Here is a 24,122-nt window from a genome sequence, read left to right as displayed (position 1 = left end):
GGAGGAACTTCCGGAGGATTTTCCGGAACTTCCTGGAGGAACTTCCGAAGGAACTTCCGGAGGAACTTCCTGGAGGAACTTCCTGGAGGAACTTCCTGGAGGAACTTCCTGGAGGAACTTCCTGGAGGAACTTCCTGGAGGAACTTCCATAGGAACTTCCTGGAGGAACATCAGGAGGAACTTCCTGGAGGAACTTCCTGGAGGAACTTCAGGAGGAACTTGCTGGAGGAACTTCCTGGAGGAACTTCCGGAGGAACTTCCGGAGGAACTTTCAGGAGGAACTTCCTGGAGGAACTTCCAGGAAGAACTTCCGGAGGAACTTCCAGGAGGAACTTCCGGAGGAACTTCCAGGAGGAACTTCCGGAGGAACTTCCAGGAGGAACTTCCGGAGGAACTTCCAGGAGGAACTTCCGGAGGAACTTCCAGGAGGAACTTCCGGAGGAACTTCCAGGAGGAACTTCCGGAGGAACTTCCAGGAGGAACTTCCGGAGGAACTTCCAGGAGGAACTTCCGGAGGAACTTCCAGGAGGAACTTCCGGAGGAACTTCCAGGAGGAACTTCCAGGAGGAACTTCCGGAGGAACTTCCAGGAGGAACTTCCGGAGGAACTTCATGGAGGAACTTCAGGAGGAACTTCCTGGAGGAACTTCCTGGAAGAACTTCCGGAGGAACTTCCGGAGGAACTTCAGGAGAAACTTCCGGAGGAACTTCCGGAGGAGCTTCCGGAGGAGCTTCCGGGGGAACTTCCGGGAGAACTTCCTGGAGGATCTTCCGGAGGAACTTCCAGCAGGAACTTCAGGAGGAACTTCATGGAGGAACTTCCGGAGGAATTTCGTGGAGGAACTTCCGGAGGAACTTCGTGGAGGAACTTCCGGAGGAACTTCCTGGAGGAACTTCCGGAGGAACTTCTTGGAGGAACTTCCGGAGCAACTTCCTGGAGGAACTTTCGAAAGAACTTCCAGGAGGAACTTCCGGAGGAACTTCCTGGAGGAACTTCCGGAGGAACTTCCGGAGGAACTTCCTGGAGGAACTTCCGGAGGAACTTCCTGGAGGAACTTCCGGAGGAACTTCCTGGAGGAACTTCCGGAGGAACTTCCTGGAGGAACTTCCGGAGGAACTTCCTGGAGGAACTTACGGAGGAACTTCCTGGAGGAACTTCCGGAGGAACTTCCTGGAGGAACTTCCGGAGGAACTTCCTGGAGGAACTTCCGGAGGAACTTCCTGGAGGAACTTCCGGAGGAACTTCCTGGAAGAACTTCCGGAGGAACTTCCTGGAGGAACTTCCGGAGGACCTTCCTGGAGGAACTTCCGGAGGAACTTTTTGGATGAACTTCCGGAGGAACTTCCTGGAGGAACTTCCGGAGGAACTTCCTGGAGGAACTTCCGGAGGAACTTCCTGGAGGAACTTCCGGAGGAACTTCGTGGCGGAACTTCCGGAGGAACTTCGTGGCGGAACTTCCAGAGGAACTTCCGGAGGAACTTCCAGGAAGAACTTCCGAAGGAACTTGCTGGAGGAACTTCCGGAGGAACTTCCTGGAGGATTTTCCTGGAGGAACTTCAGGAGGACCTTCCTGGAGAAACTTCAGGAGGTACTTCCTGGAGGAACTTCGTGGAGAAACATCCGGATGAAATTCATGGAGAAACATTCGGAGGAACTTCATGGTGAAACATCCGGAGGAACTTCCTGGAAGAATTTAAAACCTCTAACATAATTTAATTTGGATAAATAGTTGACGATTACAGCCCATACATTATTACATTAGAAAACATATCAAAACGGAGAGCTATATCAATCGTTTTTTTTTATCTTATATTGAATTTTAGAATCTATGACAGAAGGTCGAAAGACAAAAGGTCGAAAGGACAAAAGGCCGAAAGACAAAAGGTCGAAAAGACAAAAGGTCGAAAGGACAAAAGGTCGAAAAGACAAAACGTCGAAAGGACAAAAGGTCGAAAGCCACAAAAGGTCGAATGGGACAAAAAGTCGAAAAGGACAGAAGGTCGAAAGGGACAGAAGGTCGAAAGCGACAAAAGGCCGAAAAGGACAAAATGTTGAAAAGGACAAAAGGTCGATCAAGAACAAGTTGAGAACAAGTTGGGTGCATTCCAATGGAATTTGTGAAACGCATTTAACTTCAAGCAGAACTAGCACATTAATCTCATCAATCAAAGTTAAAGAATGAGGAATTTTCAAAGAAGGAGAAATTACTATGAAATAAGCTTATAAATATCTAGATAGTTCTGTTGATTTAGTTTTGTTGATTTGTTGATAGTTTTGTTGATTTAGAAAATAAATAAAACTTGTATTGTACGAGACAGAGTGGCCTACAGTTGCTCTTTTATTTTCCCTATTTTAACAATAAAATAAAATTTTTTCATAGAGTGTACGCAGCAGCCCTGTCGTCGTAAAATATGAGCTACTTAGTCGCTTATGTTTTAAGGGGGCGCTGATACCATAGGGCGGTTTTTAAGGCGCACATTCGAAAACTGCGAATTTCTAAGGAGCTAGGGATTAGAAGCTCGGTTCGTGGCACTGCAAATTTCACAACACCATTTGGAGCGGATACTTGTCAATGTGCTGGAGGACCGAGGATTCGCCTACAACGTACGGTGGCCTGAAACGTTAAAAGGTGGCCTGAAACGTGAAGCAGCAAATTTTGGATTGGTGGTGAGCGTTTCGAGTGCGACAGAGTCCGCCTGGGCTGGGGTAGCAGGGACAATGTTCAAGGGCTTAACGACCCCTCCCACGACACAACAGTTAGGGCGCCTACCTAGGACGTGTTGTGGTTTGACAGTGGGCTTTTTTAAACATCTACAAAAAACCAGAAAAAATATTTAAGCTTTTTTTTGTGGAATGTCTTCAACTGTCTAAGACGAGTTTAGTACTTTTCATTTAATCTACAAAATGCTACAAGATCTTCAAAAAGCTACATGTGTCCGCAAGCAGGCCATAGCAAAGCGACCGTGTGCCACTCAAAGCACACAAGAGCCCATGAAGTGCCAACTGGTGTGGGGAACTGATCCAACTCTACAGCGAATCCAGCATCCAGGAGGAGGCAAAAGCTGGAAGGATACAATGGACAGGGCATGTTGCAAGAATGCCGAACAAACACGCTGTGAAGATAATACCACAAAAAACTTTAAATAATTTTCTAAGTTGAACATAACAGGTGTAAAAAGTAACTATTTGCTCACATGAAGTACATATCTCACTGTCCGGGTGTGGAAAACAGCTGCTGGATACCGATATTGATTTCGTACAACATCCGCATGAAATATCTAACAAGTCTTTATCGATATTTTAAATATGGCTTTAAATGACCATCTCTAGATAATTGGAATACGTTTGATCGATTTTAATATTGTTTATTCAAACCTTCTAAAGTAAGGTAAAACACCAAAATTTCAAGTAATTCTTTTTCAATTTCAAATTTTGAACAAAGCGCACAACAATGAGGATCTGTTATTTTATGCAGGTAAAGGACATAGTGGACATAGTCAATTTCTTCGCCTCCGCTTAACTCTCAGATGGTTTTTACAAATCCGTCTGAACCTGGATTGAATCCTAAGTAAAGTGAAAAGACCAGGACTTCTGTTCGATCAAATTTGAAACATAACTCTAAAATTAAGTTTGAATTGGGCAAGTGAATTGATCGACCCATTGGCATGTCAAAAGTGTGACATTTTCTACTTGATGTTGCTAAAATTGTTAAAAAATAGGACGCTTAATTCGCGTTCAAGTCGAACGAACGACTTTCAATTCACTGGGGCGCATATTAATACCATGAATGTCTCTCAACCACAAATTCTAGAGATGGTTGGCAAGATGCACGTGGTGTTTTCTAAGCGCAACGCGTATTACTAATGATGATGATGATAATGATGGTAGCTGCTTACGCTCGCAACTGTCCGGCGGCGGCAGAACTGTTTTCTCAGGGTCTGTCTCAATTGGATAATTAAACTGAAATTAAACTTAAAAGTGACATTTCAATAATTATCAAATAACCCTGATCGCAGAGCAAGATTACTTGTGACAGATATCGAATCATTTTCCATCGATGTCCTATTGGAATTGCTGGGTAGCACCAGCCATTCTTATAACGGGGTGATTTTTTAATTTTCGAACTGTCACTTTTAAGTTTAATTCTCCAAATGAGACAGAACCTCACACTCACTTCCCATCACGCATTTGGTATGTACTCACTCTCTCGTTTCGGCGACAGGTACTCTTTCGCTTGGTTGTCAGTGCTGCTACGGTTGCATTCACACAGTTCATCGGTAGGGTCAGTGTACCAATAACGGTGGTATCCGTGATATATTAAGGCTATAGGGCACTGCACGGACTGCTTTGTCTCTTTTTTGCTGCTAAGAAATTAGAAAACAACAAGGCCAGTCAATTTCAAATTTCATGAAGAACGAAAGAGAAATAGATTCGTCCGTGCAGAGCCCTATTTTAATAAACTAATGAGACACCAATATCATCGGTTTTTTAAACTCACATGCGTGGAAAACAGACACATGCCAAATCGCTACTCATCCACTTGTTTTTAAATGGACTATAACAGTAATCATTAGCACAAAGCCTTTTTTTCCAAGGATGTTATCGATCATTTAGTAATTTGCGTTCGATCATTTAGTAGTTTGTCATTAACTCATTCCAGAAGCTGAATTTCAAAATGTGTTGTGCGAGGGTTTTTCTACAACTTTTTCTAATGGTTCGTTGTTAGAATTCAACTAATAACGGAGTTATAGTGCTAGTTGGAGTAGCTTAAACTAAATTATTGGAATTTTGTTATCATTTAGTCTAAGTTACTGAAACTATAGTTATAACTCCGCTACTAGTGGAATTCAAACAACGAACCGTTAGGCAGAGTTGTAAAAAACCTTCGCACTAGTCCACGATACAACACATTTTGAAATTCAGCTTCTAAATTCAGCTAAATGATCAAACGCAAATTATTAAATGATTGATAACATCCTTGTCCTTCTCAACTTTTCGGCAAAACTAATGTAGATAATTAGGGGAAACCGCCAAATGTTGAACGGCTAAAATTCTTGCCTATTGTTGAACGCCCATAAGAAATGCCCGTGCGTTCAACAATAGGCGAAGAAATTAGCCGTTCAACATTTGGCGAATTACCCTACGGTAAAAAAAATAACAGCAAAAGGTAGAAAAGAAATATTTTTAGTTAACGCTTGGATTACATAAAGTGTATTCCGTATTATTATATACATCAAACAGATACTAATATTACTATAACTGGTACTCCTACCCTAGTGCGTGTTTTGTTTTGCTCGTCAGTACGGTTTCGAATGTTGCGGGCGCGCGTTCATTTTTCTGCTTCGGACAGCCAGAAAAATAATTTATTAGTGCGGTGCGTGTTGTGTAGATTTTGTAAGTACTTACTTATTTTCGTCGCGGTAAAAGTAAACGAATCGCTTCGGTCGACAGTCGTACTATAGGTACGGTGCGGTGCGGTGTAAATCGGTGAGAATGTTTTTTCAGTAACGGCTCATTCACAACTTAGATAACGCATTATGGGGAGGGAGGGTATCTGCCTGAACGATACGAACTGTTTAAATTTTAGAACTTTTTTTTTATTGTCTTTTAGGGAGACTTTAAGCCCGAGGCTGGCTCGTCTCCAATTTGAGAACTCTTCTATCAAACGCTACGAGGGGGTTGATGGGGATTGAAAATAGTCAATTTTCGCGTTATGTAAATAGTGTACGAACCCTTCTAAAGACTTGCAGTCCGAGGTTCATCTCTGATGAGAACTTGTTTTACACATTAAAACAATTCGATTTCACCAAATTCATTAAATCTAGCATGATTTTTAAAAACGTGGTATGTTAAAAAAAAAGAAACTCTTTTTGATTACTTTCTCTCTCGATTATTACAAAGCCATACTGACATCTATACTGAATTTTTTAGCAGAGATCTAAAGAAAATAGCTTTGCCCATCGTGCTGAGGTGAAAATATTGCAAGAAATACAAAACTAGCCTACGTATTAGCGAATTAGTGGGTATTGAAAAAATGTCTCTCATGTGGACATTCGACTTTTCATGCTAGAAATGTATACGATTTCCTACAAAACTAATACCCTTATCTGACAATGAAAGGCTCGTCTTGTCGGATATTGTATTTTTTTCAGAAAGTGCCTAATTTCCCAGATTCCTTTTCAATGTTTGCAAGGGCGTAGCTAGAGGGGGGCCGGGAGTTCGTCGCCCCCCCTAAACGGTTTAAAGATTGAACGGGTACTGAAATGAATTTCCCTAAACATGTGCACATGATCCAATCATATTCAGAAATAGGTGGTTGAACTTCGAATGATTCCCAAAAACTTATTAGGGTATGCAGGATTCCGTGAAGTGATTGTGAGTTTTTTTATGTTGTGGAAAACCCATTAGCTAGCTGACCATAGGATTGCCGAATAGTCTCTTCTGTCCTCAGTTGGTCAAGGCTGGATTACAATAGTGCGTTGCTATTGTACAATAGTAGCGCAATAGTGTGTGACGCGTAACGTATTGTTGTACTAAATGTTCTAAATTATCAGTGTCACAACGTCGGGCGCGTCTGGTTTGAAAACATTTAAATTTAGCGCATTGAAGCTGACGAAAATCAAGCAAACAACCAAGTAACCTATATTTTCATTGCTAAGATTTTTGATATTTATTAACAATGGTTCATTAAAAAATAAAACAAATTTGAAGTGAATCAAAACATGGTATTTATCTGGTCATCAGATCTGAAGATCCGTACATAATTTATAATCCAACCTAATTTTAAATCTTATCTAGTGGTTTTCTGACTTTCTAGGTGTTCACTAAGAAATTCATGAACCGTTTTTTATTTCATCTACTTTGTCGTTATCTCGTTTTCTCCTTGAGGTTTTCGTACTTGATGCGATATTTTCCTTTTCTCTACCTCCTACAAAATAATATGTTTCTACAAGAAATCCTTCTAGAAAATCCCCGGGAACTTCATATATTCCACCGGAAAGTTGTCCACGAATTCCTCTGGGAATCGTTCGAAAATCCTTCTCATATAATTGTAATTCCTCCTAAAAATTATATAGAAACCCTTCACTAATTTTTTTTATGAAATTCATAAGGAAATTCCTTGAAGATTTCTTTTCTTCTCAGACATTTCTTCAGCTATTCTTCCAGAAAAATCTACGGTATTTATTTCAGGAATCCATTCGAGAGTTCCTTCAAGAATACATACGGAACTTCCTCCCATAATTCCTCCAGAAGTTTCTTCAGAAATTTATGACGGAAATCCTCCAGCTTCGCTCCATAATTTCACTTGTAAATCTATAAAAAAATCCTTAGGAAATTCTGCTAGGAACTTCTTCGGGAATACCTATAGGCACTCTTCCTTTAATACCTCCGGGATAACTTCCATAATTTTTTCCAGGAATATCTACATAAATTACATAGCGAAATCCTCTAGGATTTCATTCTGGAATTCTTTTCGCAATTACTTCAGAATATCATCCAAGAATTCCTCTAGAAATTTCTTTAGGAATTTCTCCAGGAATTCGTCCAAGTATTTCCCCGGAAGTTCTTCCAAGTATTTTTTTGGGAATTCCTTCAGGTACTTCTCCAGGAATTCCTTTAGGAATTTCTCCGGGAATTTTTCCGTGGAATCGTTCTGGAATTCTTTCCGGACTTCACACGAAATTTATTCCAGAATTTTATTCGGAAATTAATTTGAGAGTTCCTCTAAGAGTTCATCCAGGATTTTCTCCTAAAGAAACCCCCGGGACTTCAGCAATTCATCTGCAAATACTTTCAGGATTCCATCCGGGAATTTCTCCATCAATTCCTCCTGCTATTGTTCCTGGAATTTCTTCAGATATTACACCGGAAATTCCTTCAGGAACTTCACCAATAATTATTTCAGGGAATTCCTCCGGAAGTGCTTGTGGTAGTTCCTCCGGAAGCTCCTCCAAGGGGTTTTCTAAGAATTCCTCCAGGAATCCCCCAGGAACATCACAGGGAATTCCTGGAAGATATTTGGCAGGAATTTCACGGGAAATGGGATTTCGGAAGTTCCTCAAGAAATTCAATTTCGAGTTTTACACCGGCTGTTCCTCTGAAAATTCCTCCGGGAGTTGCACCAGTAATTCCTCCGGGATTTTATTCAGGCTTTCTTTAGGAATTTATCTACAAATTCCTCCAGAAGTTCCTTCGAGAATTTCTTTGGGAGTTCCTCCGGGAGGTCCCTTAAGAATTCTTCCAGGAGTAACTCCTGGAATTCTTACGGAAGTTTATCAGGGAGTTCTTTCGAGAGATCCTCCGGAATTCCTCCAGAATTTCCTCCGGAAATCCTTCCTGTAGCTCTTGAAGAAATTCCTCCAGAAGTTCCACCGGCAGTTCCTCCGAGAATTCTTCTGGAAATTTCCCCTGGAATTCCTCCGGAAATTACTCTGGAAGTTCCTCCTCAGAAAAACACCCGGAGGAACTGCCGGTGAAACTTCCGGAAGAATTCTCGGAGAAAATGCCGGTGGAATTCCCGAAGGAACTGCCGGAGAAACTCCCAGAGGAATTCAGGAAGTACTCCTAGAAGAATTCCTATAGGACCTTCCAGAGAAACTATCGGAAGAACTTCGGGAGGAATTTCCAGTTATATTTGTGAAGTAAGCCTAAATGATTTCCTGAAAAAAGCCTGAATGATTTCCTGGAAGAGCTACTGGTGGAGCTCCCGGAGGAATTTGGCGAGGAACACCCGGTGGACTTCCCGCAGGAACTCCCGGAGAAACTCCCGGATGAATTGCGGGAGGAACTCTCGGAGGAGTTCTCGAAGTAACTCCTGGAAGAATTTGTGAAGAAACTCCCGTTAGAATTTTCAGAGGAACCCCCGGAGGAACTCGAAAAAATCTTGGAGAATTCATCTAATAGATAAATCTCGTCTAGCTGAAATCTTTGTAGGAGTATGTAGCTGGATTATCATTATCATCATCAGAGGACCTCCCGGAGAATTCCCTGAGGAGCTCCCAGAGAAATTCTCGGAGGAACTTCTGGAGGAATTTCTTTATAAATTCCTGAAGAAGCCTAAATGAATTCTAGAAAGAAAGCCTGAATGATTTCCCGGAGGAAATTCTCTAGATATTCAGAGGAACCCCCGTTGAAACTAAATAATTCTCGAAAGAAGAAAATCCTGGAGGAATTCTTGGTGGACTGCCGGTGGAACTCCTGGACGAATTCCCACAGGAACTCCCGGAGAAATTTCCGGGATCTCTCTGGGAAAATTTTGAAGTTTCCACTGGAATTCTTTCAGGATCTGTTCGGTAATTGATCTAGGAATTCCTCCGAAAATTCCATTCATGATTCCATTTAAGGTATAATTTCTGTATAAATTGGATGAAATTAGTAGTTCGTTAATAGTTTTAAATAAATTTAAATAATTAGAAGACCTAAAAAAATTGCCCCCCCCCCCCCTCTAATCGAAATCCTGGCTACGCCCATTAATCTTTGTTTACTAAATCTTGTACGCCAAAATCACAAAGTGGCCCTTAAATAACAATATAAAATCTACAAATTAGAATTTCAAATACATATATGTTTTGTTAACAAATATTTATAGCTGTTTAAGGTAAAGGTACCAATGGCAAAGGCATACGAAGATCACAGAAGATAATATTTTTAAAAACGTCAAAATAGTTTTAAAGGCTGAATGCATAAGTTTACTATTAAATGGAAAATCAAAATGGTCCAAAAAAAATTTCGAAATTTCTCTCTTTTCTTCGGAAATTTCTCTATTTTCTTCGGAAATTTGTTCGAAAAATGTTCGCAGATTTCTTTTGGAAATTTATCCAAATTTTCCTCCGTAAATTTCTACACAAAGTCCTGGTATTTCTCCGGAAATTCTTTCAGGAATTCTTCCAGAAACACCTAATCAATTCACTCAAGACATCCTGCTAAAGAATTCCTTCGAACATTCTTCCGGAAATTTATAATCCTTAAATTCCACAAGTATATTCCCCCAAGAGATTCTGCAGAAGTTTCCCTAGAACTCGTCCGGAAATTTATTCAGGAATTTCTCCGTCAATTACCCAGACAATCCTTCGAAAATTAATTCAAAACTTTTAAAGAAAATTCCTCGAAATTCCTTCAGAAATTTCCCGGCAATTCCCCCAAGAATTCTCTAGCAAACTCCCTTGGGAATTCCGCCGGAAGCTACCCAGAGATTTCTTCGAAAAAATTCTTCATGAATTGCACCAAAAAATCTTTAAGAAATTTTATATGAAATTCCTCCAAATATTCATCCAGAGATTTCCAATAAATTACACAATTTACACAACTTTTACTAGTGAATGGAAAAATTTAATAATCCCATAAATGTGTAAATTTAGTTTTTAGGTTAAAACTTGGTAACTTCTTCAGTGTTTTGTTATCGAGAATATGTTTTGAAGTTCGTATTGGTTCATTGTTCTTTATAAATTAGGGTGAATTTGCACGTTTCTTCGTTCAGGAGTATTGTGATGTGATCAGGCATTATTCGCAAAGTGGATCGCTGTTGGTTGGCACATCAGTTCCAGCTAATGCCTATGAGTCATTTAAGTTATATAAGGAAAATGTTATACTTGCTTAATTTAGCAGAAATAATGTTGGTGCTTGGCGCACCAATGCGAAGTGCAAAAGTGTTTTCCTGCTGTGTTAATAAGATTTATGCTGATTTATGCTTTGTGCAGGAGAAAATATTTACGTGATAAATGTGTGTTGCAACGTTCGATCAGAAGAATTTTCCCGAAGTTTGAAAGAATTTTATAGTGCGTGTTGGTGCGATTAAGTGACTGACACTCTTGATCGTCGAGAGTTTCACAAAGTGTAAGAGTAGAAATTTTCTGTTTTGTCTAGCGGAGTGCATATCACGTGCACGTCAATTCGTTTAAAAGGATCGTTTATCAGCGGCAGCAGTATGGCAGCATGGTCGTAGAACCGTTGGAATTCTGGGACATCGGCGGCATGATACAGCTAATTGGCGTAAAGTTGTCGTAAGTTATTCTTTATAATATTATGATCTTAATATATGCAATATTTGGTTTATGATTTTTATTTTGATTATAGGGTGATTCTACACAATATAGGTATTACACAAGCATGCTAATGCATGCTTTGCTTGCTATGGTGTGTGTATGGCGAATCAATAACTTTTTGTCGGTGGTCTAGTTACTGCCGCTTTTCTCTTACAAGCAGGAGATCGTGGGTTCGATCCCAGGCTCGTTCCTATTTTTTAAAGTGGCACGGACTATATCCACTTCCTTGGTGAATCCTCGACCTATGCTTCAGTTTATCTACCCTACCCAATAACCAAAACTTCCTTTCCGTGGTAATTGTGGAGATGCAGAGGTATTCTCGGTCTCTAGTAGCTACAATAAATCCACACTAACATTCTTCTCATTTTCCAACTGACTGCAAGGACTTGGCCGCAGCTCCATTATTGATCTCAATTTGTTATCTGCTGAAACGTGTACTTTGAGAATAGGTGGTAAATCCTAACCTCTATTCACTTGGATCGTAGTGCAACCATTTACATGTACAGTTAAGTTAAGCTAAAACAAAATTAATAAACCGCCTTGCGGTAATGGTACTTTCTCGTGTAATAAATACACCATGTAATAAATGCATAAAGTGTTATACATTAGAGAGATCCAAGTAGCACTTCATGGGAATATATTCCATTTTTTCATCAATCCACATCTATATGCGTTTATAAAGACAGAAGACAGAATCACTGGATGTCGCACAGACTGAACACTTACATCTAGACAACTGACGTCACTAACCACACGGCCACGAAGCCCATAATTGTGCTTATTATGATACGTGGCAGCAACATCTAAAAAACCCTAATTAAACCACCTACTGATGATGATGCATTTCTCTCTTATCCAAAATAATTGATAAACATGTAAGAGAAGTCTCTAATAACACTAATAGGTAAAAAGGACTTATTTTTCACCTTCGCTTAAATTGAAAATTTTGCATTGTAAAGATTGCTGCCGAATGTAAATTTATTGCAAGCAAATCGGCTTAGGTTAATTGCCCGAAAAATAAGTGAGATTTTTGCACAAGTTTTGCTTATAAAATAATATTCTAGCCTTTACTCTTGAGCCCATAGTGCGATCGGATCGATTTTTTATATGACTTAGGGGAAACTGGGGTAAAACAACCTTTTGGCATTTTTTACGGTGTTCCAGGAATATTTTTAAAAATGTTTACTACTGGAGTGCCCGAAAAATGATTAGGATTTTTTTGCACGGGTTTTACATATAAAAAAATATTTTTGCCATAACTTTTGAGCCCATGGTGTGGTCGATTTTAAATAGGAAACAATACAGCAGGATTCTTCGTCGAATGCAACTTGTTGCGACTAAATAATTAAGGATAAATGCCCGAAAAAAGGGGTAAGATTTCTTTGTGCACACACAAACACCAAATGACCAAATCTTCAAAAATAACAAAGTTACTTTTTTCTGGAGGTATGTTGTTTGGGCGACTATCTGACGCATATTTTTCGTTGCGACTAAAAATAAGCGAAGCAGTAGATTTTTTTTATGAGCGGTGATACGACTATAATTTGATGTCTTTATACTATGTTCCCACTACGGCCTGAATAACATATTATTTAAATTATCAACAATAGAAAGCTCATCAAGATAGCCGAATAACATAAGAAGGCTTTAGTGCGAAACCAGTATTATTGAAAACTAAGATCTAACTGTCAATTTTAGTTGATTGTAGCGCCGCACTCTAGCTAGCTAGCACTTTAATAAAGAAATTAATAATAATAATAGGGGAAAAGACAGCTTTGGCAGGTTTTGTACTATTATTGTCAGGGTGGTTTTTGTCGACTAAATTTTATGAAATTTGGCCACAATTTCTTTGATATGCAAAGAATGTTTAGGCCAAATTTGAGCATAATAAAAAACCCCCCTGACAATAATAGCACAAAACCTGCCAAAGCCGTCATTCCCCCTAATAGATGGATTTAAGTTCGAGCTTGATGGCTTTCTCCAGAACACATGAAAACGGTGTATTCTAATAATACTCCAACTTTCCCGGCAAAATGTTCAATCTTCATAAATATAAACACAGCTGATCTCAATACAAATCGATTCATGAGAAGTACATCCGTTTGGGAGTTATATTGCATCAAAGGAATCATTTTTATATATTTAGAATAGAAAAGCAGCTTGTAAGAGCTTATATCGATGTGCTTCAGTAAAGGTGTGGGCCAAAGTCCTCTAAGTCTGTATTAGTCGAAAAAATAATGTAAACATTCACTTGTCATAAGACGAGTTTGTACAATCCCATTGAATTCCACCACTTAATTGTATCTTGACAGATACGTATTTCGACCTCAACAGTAAGGCCGTCTTCAGTGTCTCGTACTTGACTCAACTTAAGTGCTGGAATTCAATGGGATTGTACAAACTCGTCTTATGGCAAGTGAAGACATTCCACTAAAAAGCTCAAAATAATTTTCTTAACAAAATGCAAACATTGCCACCCACAGTAGTGGGCGGGCGTAGTGAAACGTCACGTCTGTTATAAAAATTGTACTGAGTATACCAGACGTGACGTCACATTCGGTCGCCTTTGGCCATCATCGGCAACCCAGCTAAGAGTTTCTCCCTCAAAAAACAGAATTTTCGTTGAACAAATACTACTTTAGGGTGCCCACACAAAAGATATTTTAGTTACTACAGTGTTGACCCGATTTTGTCACTCCCCGATTTTGTCTACCCCCGATTTTATCACGTTTTCGACCCGATTTTGTCACGTTTTCGACCCGATTTTGTCACCCCAAAAAATTTTGTCATTCTTTTTATTTTCGTAAATAATACCAAAAATAACATTGATTTTCATGAAATAACTTTCACCGCCTGTAGTTTATTACAAATGACTTCTGAGTACCTGGGAAATATTCTGTAAGCAATTTCGACAACAAATAACGGGTACCGTTCACACATTTGGCCTTTCCAAGGCATAAAATGATTCATATTTGTGGAATGAATTGAAAAAAATGAAAATATTTTTGTTCCAATTTTGTCACATACCCTGTTTTATCACCCCAAAATTAACCAGGGGGGTGATAAAATCGGGATATTACTATAGATAAAGATTGTCGCTTCGGTTCCCTTTGTTCTGCTGTCCGGAACATGTTGGGTACCAAGCTGTCAAATCGTATGGATTTTCCTTCTTAGACATTTAGCTCCCATATCCTCGCCAGCAAAAGATGTTCCGGACAGCGACGACAGCGACAATCTTTATCTGGTAACTAAAATATCTTTTGCCCACACCTGTAGTCAAGCACATCAAGATCGTACTATAAACTTTGCATCGCGTGAATTGCAACATCGATTTTGCGCGTACTCGCTCTCTCTAGCTAACACGAATGAGGGTGGAGAGCGCAGAACCAACGCTCACCGACTTTCTGACTTTTCAGACAAGAGAGGCTTCATTTTATAACAGTAATAACTTTCCAGTTAACCGTGACCGAGTGGATAGCGTACAAGCATCAATCTGGCGGTTTTGTTGATGCTCTTGGTTCGAATCCAAGAGAGAGCCATGGGAGGGGGAAAGGGGGTGGGGCATTTAAAACCGATTGGTTTACTATTTTTGTACACACAGTTGATAGTAACTATCATACTGAGACCTATGTAGGCGAATCTGAGTTTCAATTAGCTAAAATAGACCAAAACAAATTTTTGCTTTAGTAGAAAGCTTCTTAGTTGTCGACTAAGCGTGACTAATCAGGACGGCAGGGCTGATGATCCGAGTATCCCAAAATTAAATATGTTTTCAGGGGATGTTGGAATGCGATTTTAGGTGAGCAATAAGAAACTTTCGATGCAAAATCAAGACCCATATTAGAGAAGGCAGTGCAAAACTGTACTCGCGGATGCACAACATGTTGGCTTTGGTGGAGTTGATAGTAACTAACAGCGCTCAACTGCGACACATGAGGGCGCCGGTAGTGCGAAGCCGTACTCGCGGATGCACAACATGTTGGCTTTGGGGGAGTTGATAGTAACTAACAGCGCTCAACTGCGACACGTGAGGGCGCCGATAGTGCGAAGCCGTACTCGCGGATGCACAACATGTTGGCTTTGGGGGAGTTGATAGTATCTAACAGCGCTCAACTGCGACACATGAGGGCGCCGGTAGTGCGAAGTCGTACTCGCGGATGCACAACATGTTGGCTTTGGGGGAGTTGATAGTATCTAACAGCGCTCAACTGCGACACGTGAGGGCGCCGATAGTGCGAAGCCGTACTCGCGGATGCACAACATGTTGGCTTTGGGGGAGTTGATAGTAACTAACAGCGCTCAACTGCGACACATGAGGGCGCCGGTAGTGCGAAGTCGTACCGTAAAACCGATTGGTTTACTATTTTTGTACACACAGTTGATAGTAACTATCATACTGAGACCTATGTAGGCGAATCTGAGTTTCAATTAGCTAAAATAGACCAAAACAAATTTTTGCTTTAGTAGAAAGCTTCTTAGTTGTCGACTAAGCGTGACTAATCAGGACGGCAGGGCTGGTACGCAGTGACATTCCGGCGTGAAATACGAGCCGGTGTATTTGATGTGCGCGTGCTCCATCTAGATTGTTCTAGATTGCTTTGAGAATAATTAAACTGTTGTACTCATTGATTGGATTTTATTTAATAATTTAAAATTGTGAAAAATAAAAGAGCAGATTTTTTGCCAACTGTGTAAGACAACTTAGGTGCCAGATTGATTTTCTCCGTTTCAATTTCGTGTTTATTTCGACCTTTTGCCCTTTCGACCTGTTGTTCTTTTTGATATTTTGTTTTTTTTTTCGGACTTTTGACCCGTTCGACGTTTTGTCCTTTCGACCTTTTGTCCCTTTCGACCTTTTGTCCTTTTCGAGCATTTGTCCCTTCGACCTTTTGTCTTTCGACGTTTTGTCTTTCGACCTTTTGTCCTTTCGATCTTTTGTCTTTCGACCTTTTGTCCCTAACCCTAAATTTTATTTCATTGATGACAATATGTAGAAAAATATTTCTTCGATACTTCCTTAAAGATTGGTGGAAAGTTTTTGAATATTATTGTTCGACGTGGTTTTCTGTGTTCGTCTATGAACAGGTGGTGCAAAAAGTGGTTTACAACGCTGACGTATACAAACTATTTTCGCTTGGTCGGTCAAGGAAAAAGGTGAAGCTAATCAACGGTTTATAATAATTGTCTAATTCATCTAAGCGGCGGAGTTTCAGCTAGAGTTGTTTTGATATAATGGCAAAATTATGGCTCGCGTGAGTTCATCTCCTACGTAAATTTTATCTTGACTGGTCAATAAGGAACCAACATCCAGCGATGGTGGTGATGATGGTGTCGTCTCTAGAAATCAACGAATTATCTTTATACATATTTCCGACCATGACAATGACCAATTAAATGAAAAATCGATTGATTGCTTTCCGTATTATTTTTAAATTTTTAATCTAATTTAGATATTTTTTAAAATGGTCACGGAAATTGTAATAATAATTTTATTGAGAATTTGTTTGGAATTCCTAGGGGATCCCTTTCAAAACAGCAATCTAATTGTTAAATCATCCAACTGACTTCTAGCTTTCGCAAAAGTCCATTCGTTGGTTTTGGTCCATGTTTCAAAATTAGCCCTATTTAAGAAATAATTTCTATTAAAACTAGTTAGAACTTACCTCCTCTTGCAGCCATCGTTTCCTCCGTTTGGTGTCGCTCTTGCTGTTGCTTCGTTTTCTCCGCACTAACTCTTCATTGATATCTTCTTCATCACCATCCACTTCACTATTCTTCACACTTTTCACCCGTTGCCTACTTAGCCTATCACTCCCGCTTTCGCTAGCACTAGTTCTGCTGTTAACATCGTTCCTATCACTACCATCAGTCTTTCGTGTGAACTGATTCAGATGAGCAGATGATACCTCTTCGTTGGCTTTGCTCTTCCTCAACTCACTTTCATCGCCTCTTCGATCATCACTGGAAGTCGACGTCGATGACGACGACGACGACGACACATCACTATCACTACTAATACTACTGCTACGGTTACTGTTGCCGCTACTACTGCTACCGCTGTGACTGTGCTTGAGGCTGCTGCTAGTGCTACTTCTACTACTGCTACCGGCCCGTGAACCATCGTCGCCCTCGTGGCTGTGATGGTCCTGGCGAATTTTTACGTCGCTGAGTTTGTAGATCACAGTGTGGACACCGTGCCGCTCCAGTTCCGGACCGTACCGGGCGGCCGGCTCGATATAGTATTGCTCAAGGTTGGTTTCGATCGTCCCGTCGAAGAGGTTTTCGCTCGTCAGCATCCCGTGAACGTGCGAGCCGGACTCATCTGCGAAAGAGAGAAGAAGGGATTGTTTCGATCAATGTTTATGTTTTCAAAATTTGGCACAGTTCCATTCAGAAGGGTAATTGTTATGAGAAAATGCCAAGTGGCAAGATTTGAACTTGACTTTATCTTTGCGAACATTTGCAACAGTTGACTTAACTTGACACTTGACTTGCATGCACAAAGCTCCCACATCATGCATCTAAACGATTAGTAGTGAAGCCCTGCTTAAACTTAATATTCAAAATCAAATCAAATTTATTTATTTATTTATTTATTTATTTATCATCAGACTAAGGCCGGAGTGGCCTGTGCTGCACATAAAAGACTTCTCCATTCAGCTCGGTTCAAGGCTGCACGTCGCCAACCACGCAGTCTGCGGAGGGTCCGCAAGTCGTCCTCCACCTGATCGATCCACCTTGCCCGCTGTGCACCTCGCCTTCTTGTTCCCGTCGGATCGTTGTCGAGAACCATTTTCACCGGACTACTGTCCGACATTCTGGCTACGTGCCCGGCCCACCGCAGTCTTCCGATTTTCGCGGTGTGAACGATGGATGGTTCTCCCAACAGCTGATGCAACTCGTGGTTCATTCGCCTCCTCCACGTACCGTCCGCCATCTGCACCCCACCATAGATGGTACGCAACACTTTCCTTTCGAAAACTCCCAGTGCGCGTTGGTCCTCCACGAGCATCGTCCAGGTCTTGTGTCCGTAGAGAACTAACGGTCTTATAAGCGTTTTGTAGATAGTCAGTTTGGTACGGCGGCGAACTCTATTCGATCGGAGCGTCTTGCGGAGTCCAAAGTACGTACGATTTCCAGCCACTATGCGTCTCCGAATTTCTCTGCTGGTATCGTTATCGGCGGTCACCAGTGAGCCCAAGTACACGAATTCTTCAACCACCTCGATTTCGTCACCACCGATAGAAACTCGTGGTGGGTGGCTCACATTGACCTCTCTTGAGCCTCTTCCTATCATGTACTTCGTCTTCGACGTGTTGATGACTAGTCCAATCCGTTTAGCTTCGCTTTTCAGTCTGATGTAGGCTTCCTCCATCCTCTCAAAGTTACGTGCCATGATATCAATGTCGTCCGCGAAGCCAAATAACTGGACGGACTTCGTGAAAATCGTACCACTCGTGTCAATCCCTGCCCTTCGTATTACACCCTCCAAAGCGATGTTGAATAGCAGACACGAAAGACCATCACCTTGCCGTAACCCTCTACGGGTTTCGAAGGGACTCGAGAATGCCCCTGAAACTCGAACTACGCACATCACCCGATCCATCGTCGCCTTGATCAACCAAATCAAATCAATCAAATCAAAATTAGGAATATTTTTTATCAAAACATTTTTTGTGGATTGAAATTCATCTTGGCTTAATAATCAAGTCTTCGAAATTATGCATGTCAAACAGGAAGTCCTTCTCCCAAAATCGGTAATAAATTCTGGATTATTCAAATGCTGTCCTCATTGTGTGTTTGTGTCCCTGTGTATGTGTCTAACGCTGACGAACTGCAGGGAGACAACGATAGCGCACCCAACAACAAAGGAGAAGAACCCCCCGTTCCGAACAATGGAAGCCAGTTGAGCCATGACGGTAAAATATGCATGCACAAGAAATGAAGACGATTATTTATGAAGTTCTTCAGATTCCCCACCCATTTCCACCCTTGGTATTCCGTTTTCCAGAAGAAAAGGGATCAATCTTGTTTATCAAAGAACAACGCAACACACCGAGAGGAGGAAAAAATGGCGGACACAAAAAAAAAACCAAAAGAATAGAGATTTAAATTGAGTGAGCTTATGTTTTGCCGCCGGTTTCTCCACGGCAGGGTTGGGACTTTCATATTTCCGAAAGGGTAAGCTGGCGCAGCCAGCCAGCACCGCAACGGTATTCATATTCCTTTTACCTCATTGTGAGCAGTTGAGCATGGTTCGGTGCCTGGGTGCTCCGACCGACCCGAACGCAGGATTTTCCTACGAAAGGTCGTAAATCTTAACAACCGTGCTTCCGTTTTTCTCCGTTTTTTCCATAGAAACGTCATTAAACTGGATGGTTGTTTAAAGTTACGTTGCCCAATGTTTTCCGAACGGATGAATCCAATCCGTTGCAAAGCGCAGTGACACGGCGGGTGGTTTTCATTCCCAATTAATCGAGTGACATATGCAAATAAGCGATACGGTTGAAAAACAGTGGCATACATACATACATAAAAAAACACATCCACCCATTCGAATGAACAAGGGACTACATAAACTCCCGGGTCGGATGTAGCTTGTAAAACAAAGTGGACAAAATAAATGCACTCCATCCACTTATTTATTCCGTTCAGTCAATCCTTTTGCTTTTGAAAGAGGATTACGGATTGTATTTTTTGTGATGTGGTCGTGTGATCGTTACAGCAGAAATACCTTCATATGAGAATAATGAACTACACCTGCACAGTGAAACTATCATAAACTCATTTTTATAGGCGGGAAACCAACAAAATTTCAATGAAGCTGTTTTCGATTCAATTGAGTACTTGACTTTGTGAAATTTTCATTCCGCAATCCCACAGCATTCGAATGCGCTTAGGCGACTGGCAACGCAACCCGCAAAGGCTCAGCCGAAGTAGGGTGACCATATGATGTCCTAAAGGAGAACATGTCCTCCTTTTTCGATAAAAAATGGATGTCCTCCTTTTGTGATAAAATGTCCAAACTTTCCAGAAACAATTAACATTGCAGGACATCAATTTCTGAGGAGTTCTTTACATTATCTTGCTGAATAAAATATTACAACAGAGATTCATCTGCTGATAAAACGTATAGTTGTATACATTTGCGTTTAATTGCTTTTTAATCAGAAACATTTTCATTGAATCAAATTAAATCAATGTAAATAATGAACATCCAATTAGTTAATTATAAGATCTCAAAAACAATCGCTTCATATTTTCTCGGAATTGTGAGAACGGTACATTTCCTTACATTTCTGAGGCGAAAAACAGCCGGCATAGATGCCAACTTTGACACTTTTACAACTTAGAGTTGCGATCACGCCTGTTCCAAAATACTTGAGAAAAACCTAAAAATATATATATAGTCTGCAAAAATCAGATAAAGTCAAACACAGGACATTTTGTGTTCAGTATTTTGTTTGTCCTCCTTTTTCAACTAAATGTCCTTCTTTTTCAAGGGTATACCCCGTTAGGCATAAGTACGTTATGCATAATGTACGTTAGGCATAATATTTAGGATCCAGAATTATGGTCACCCTAAGCCGGAGGGAAACTGAAGTACTGAAAGCACTGGCGGAGGGGGAAGGGTCGTTTGGCCGAAAAACATTCGGCCGAAAGCCATTTGGCCGAATGCCACTAGACCGAAAGTTGTTTGGCCGAATATACCATTTGGCCGAACAGACCATTAAGCTGAATGGGTCATTTGGACAAAAGGGTCGTTTGGCCGAAAGGGTCAATTGGCTAAAAGGATCATTTGGCCGAAAAGGTCATTAGGCCTAAAGGGTTATTTGACCGAAAGGGTTATTTGACCGAAAAGGTTATTTGGTCGAAAGGATCCTTTGACTGAAAGGGTCGTTTGGCCGAAAGGGTCATTATGCCGAAAGGGTCATTTGGCCGAAAGGGTCGTTTGGCCGAAAGGGTTGTTTGGACGAAAGGGTTGTTTGGACGAAAGGGTTGTTTGGCCGAAAGGGTCATTAGGCCGAAAGGGTCGTTAGGCCGAAAGGGTCATTTGGTCGAAAGGCTGAAAGGTTCATTTGGCCGAATGGGACATTTGAAAAGTGATAAATTAGGAATGAGAAGAGAGAAGTCGCACTTCTCACTCTTCATTTTTCTCTTCTAACTGTAAAAAGTGAGTAGTGCGAAGTGAGTAGTGAGATGTCTCACTTCTCACTCCTCATTTTTCACTTCTCACTGTGAAAAGTGAGTAGTGCGAAGTGGGTTATGAGACGTCACACTACTCACTTTTTACAGTGAGAAGAGAAAAATGAAGAGTGAGAAGTGCTTCTCCCTTCTCATTCCTTATTTATCACTTTTCAAATGACCTATTCGTCCAAAAGTCTTATTCGGCCAAATGATCCTTTCGGCCAAACGACTTTTTCGGCCAAATGACCCTTTCGGGAAAATGACCTTCGGCCAAATGGGTTTCGGCCTAATGGTTTGTTCCCGTAACACGTTAGATCACTTTGACGTAGTGTGTTACGGTGTAAGATCTACCAAACAGAGCCCTAGCTTAATCCATTTTTCTAGCTAGGGCAATAAGTTGTGGTAATTAAGGATTCATCGTATTTAGTCCCCGCTAACAACAGCAGTCTCAAAAATGAGACATAATTAATGTTACCTTGCAGACAGTTGAAAGACTCGAATTCATCTTGTTTGAGGCTAAACTGTAAACTCCTTTAAAATTTCCGTTGGAAATGCCTCCAAAAATTCCATCTGGGTTTCTTATTTCATTGTTCCACATTTTTTCGGAAGGTTTTTTTTTTCAACAAAATTACCTACCAGAATAATTCCTTCAGTAATTTTGGGAAGAATTTTACATTGGAATTTCTGGAGAAATTTTTGCTGAAGAATCCCTTCAGGGGGAATTCAATCAATGATTCCTGGAAGAGTTCCCAACGAAAATTCTGGAGGATTTTCTGGAGAAATTTTGAAAGAAATTCCTGAAAAAATTCCAAATATATTTTGGAGGGATTTCCGAAGAACAACTTGTGTAGATTGTGAAAAGAATTTCTATACGAATTTTTGAAGGATGTTACGTTTAGTATTGTTCATCAAAATTAGGTTCGTTACGACTAAAGTTAAAAAGATCAAAACATGTAAATCAAGGGAAAAGCACCCTGCACGCCTACATCAGAAAACTTCTGTATCATTACCAAAACTGCGATACGTCTTCCGCCGCATAACGGTCGATTGCCGCATAACTGATAGCCAACGGTCGAATTAAACGAAGCCCGAACAGCGCACCCCTGCAGTCGAACAAAAGGCCTATAGTCGTAATGGCAAGTGTCAATCTGACGCGGCGTTCGATTGCACGCACACAGCGAGATAAACAAACTGACAGCGAGGAAGTCATTCGCCCGTTGCTGATCTCTCGTCCACACGCGGTGCGAATCAGTTCGCGAGAAATAAAACGTTTCGCGGGGAAAAACGTGTGATTAGGCACAAATCGACTCGCTGAAAACTACCTTTTCGTGACCATTCGAAGGTGAGTTAGTGGCTATTTGAAATTCCGACGATTTTCAACAGCAGATTGTTTCGCAGGATTCACAAAGGTGTACCCAACCTCGTGCATCTGAGTCGGTAACCGGGAGTCCCCGGGAAACGAGCAATCGGTCGTCATTAAGGGACAAGAAGAATCGGCGGCGGGCATAAAGCTTCTCAAAGCCGGACGTACCAACGAATTTGAGAAGAAGGAACTCTCCCCAGGTAATTCTAGCAAAGATCCCGTCTCGAAAAAGAATCCCTAACCTAAAACGACCGTGCAACTTTTCAGTCGCCGCGTGGAGCTAAACCGTCGTAACAAAAGCGGTCAGTTACTGGAGCAGCTCGGAATCCACGAGAACCGTAAAAAGACCCCTCTGGGTAGGTTCCGATTGAGTATAGTGAGGCAATCAGTTTTTCTAACGTGAATTGGATTCCACAGGGTTTTGTTGTTGAGCCAACTCGATCGAAATCCGGTTGACTCACGGACGGTGGTCATTGTGGACCGACGACACAGTTACGGAATTCGCTTGGACACACATCCGCTCCTCGATTGCCGGAAAGTACCCATCTACCCGATCTCCAGACGCGAGCAAAGACAACGGGTGCACGACGCGTGGCCGATCCGAGATATCCCGAAGCACCGCTGGAGAATCCACTCACATCAGGAATCGAAGGTGGAGTGTTGGAGTGAGGGACAACGTTGGAGTTTCGGCATCGAGACATCGCGTAGGTGCGATCGACGCAGATCGGTTGCTGATTATGGGATCGTGCGGGGATGCTCACGACGCCAGAGCTGGGGGACGCCCCGTGTAGCTGGTACCGTGAGTAGGAAATATGATTAGCATGTAAGGACTTGATTTTGATAGGAAGAAGAGAGAAAGTAGGGATGGAAGGATGATCAGGCTCCGTTAGGAGAAGATGGATCGAAGGAATAAAGATTCCATGTATGGTTAAATTGATTTGTGGAGTTTTGTTTTCAGTTTTTTGAGCGCAATTCCTTGAGCTTTCCGGGACTGTCTGAGGTTGCTATCCCCCTCAACAGGAAACTCGCAATAAGGAACTGTTGTAGGAATTTACTAAAGAATTATTAAATTAATCCTCGTAGGGATTCTCAAAGGAATTTCCAAACAAGTTCCTATTGGAGTTTTCTTATAAATTTTTAGATTTCTACAAGAATTCTTTTAGGAACAAGGAAGTTCTTCGAAAATTCGAACAGTGGTAAAACAAAACCCTGTGTTGAATCTAGAATTAAGACTTGCCAAAGAAAACAAAAATATCGGGATTGCAGTCGATCCATCATCATCCTTCTTCGGATATTCTCGAGAATTCCTAGGGAATTTACTTCAGAAATTTCTTCAGTAAACATTTAGGTGATATCTCATAAATCTATTCAAAAGTTCGTTCGGGAAATTCTTTTTGCCTTTCGCGTATACTAAGTATACGCAAAGACTATAGGATAACTCCGAAACCGTACATTGGGAAAAAAAACTTCAAAATGGATTTTTTTTAAACTGCTGCAATGAATGCAAATAAATGTGAATTGATGGAAAT

General features: G+C 41.0%; 1 protein-coding gene and 1 long non-coding RNA gene across 2 annotated transcripts in view; one reads left to right on the top strand and one right to left on the bottom strand.

The window, feature by feature from the left end:
• LOC134225837 (uncharacterized) overlaps window positions 1-24,122 on the bottom strand; it is a 738,557-nt gene that overhangs the window by 266,475 nt on the left and 447,960 nt on the right. Inside the window, exon 4 of the mRNA XM_062706214.1 lies at window positions 16,706-17,364. Coding sequence (XP_062562198.1) covers window positions 16,706-17,364 — 659 coding nt within the window. The remainder of the gene's footprint in view (window positions 1-16,705; window positions 17,365-24,122) is intronic.
• On the top strand, window positions 22,309-23,529 carry LOC134209762 (uncharacterized). Its single transcript, XR_009979186.1, has 4 exons — window positions 22,309-22,572; window positions 22,629-22,793; window positions 22,861-22,949; window positions 23,011-23,529. It is a non-coding gene; the product is annotated as an uncharacterized LOC134209762 (long non-coding RNA).

This window comes from Armigeres subalbatus, chromosome 1, assembly GCF_024139115.2.
Source record: "Armigeres subalbatus isolate Guangzhou_Male chromosome 1, GZ_Asu_2, whole genome shotgun sequence".
NCBI classification, from domain to species: Eukaryota; Metazoa; Arthropoda; class Insecta; order Diptera; family Culicidae; genus Armigeres; species Armigeres subalbatus.
This window is presented reverse-complemented; position numbering and strand designations above follow the sequence as displayed.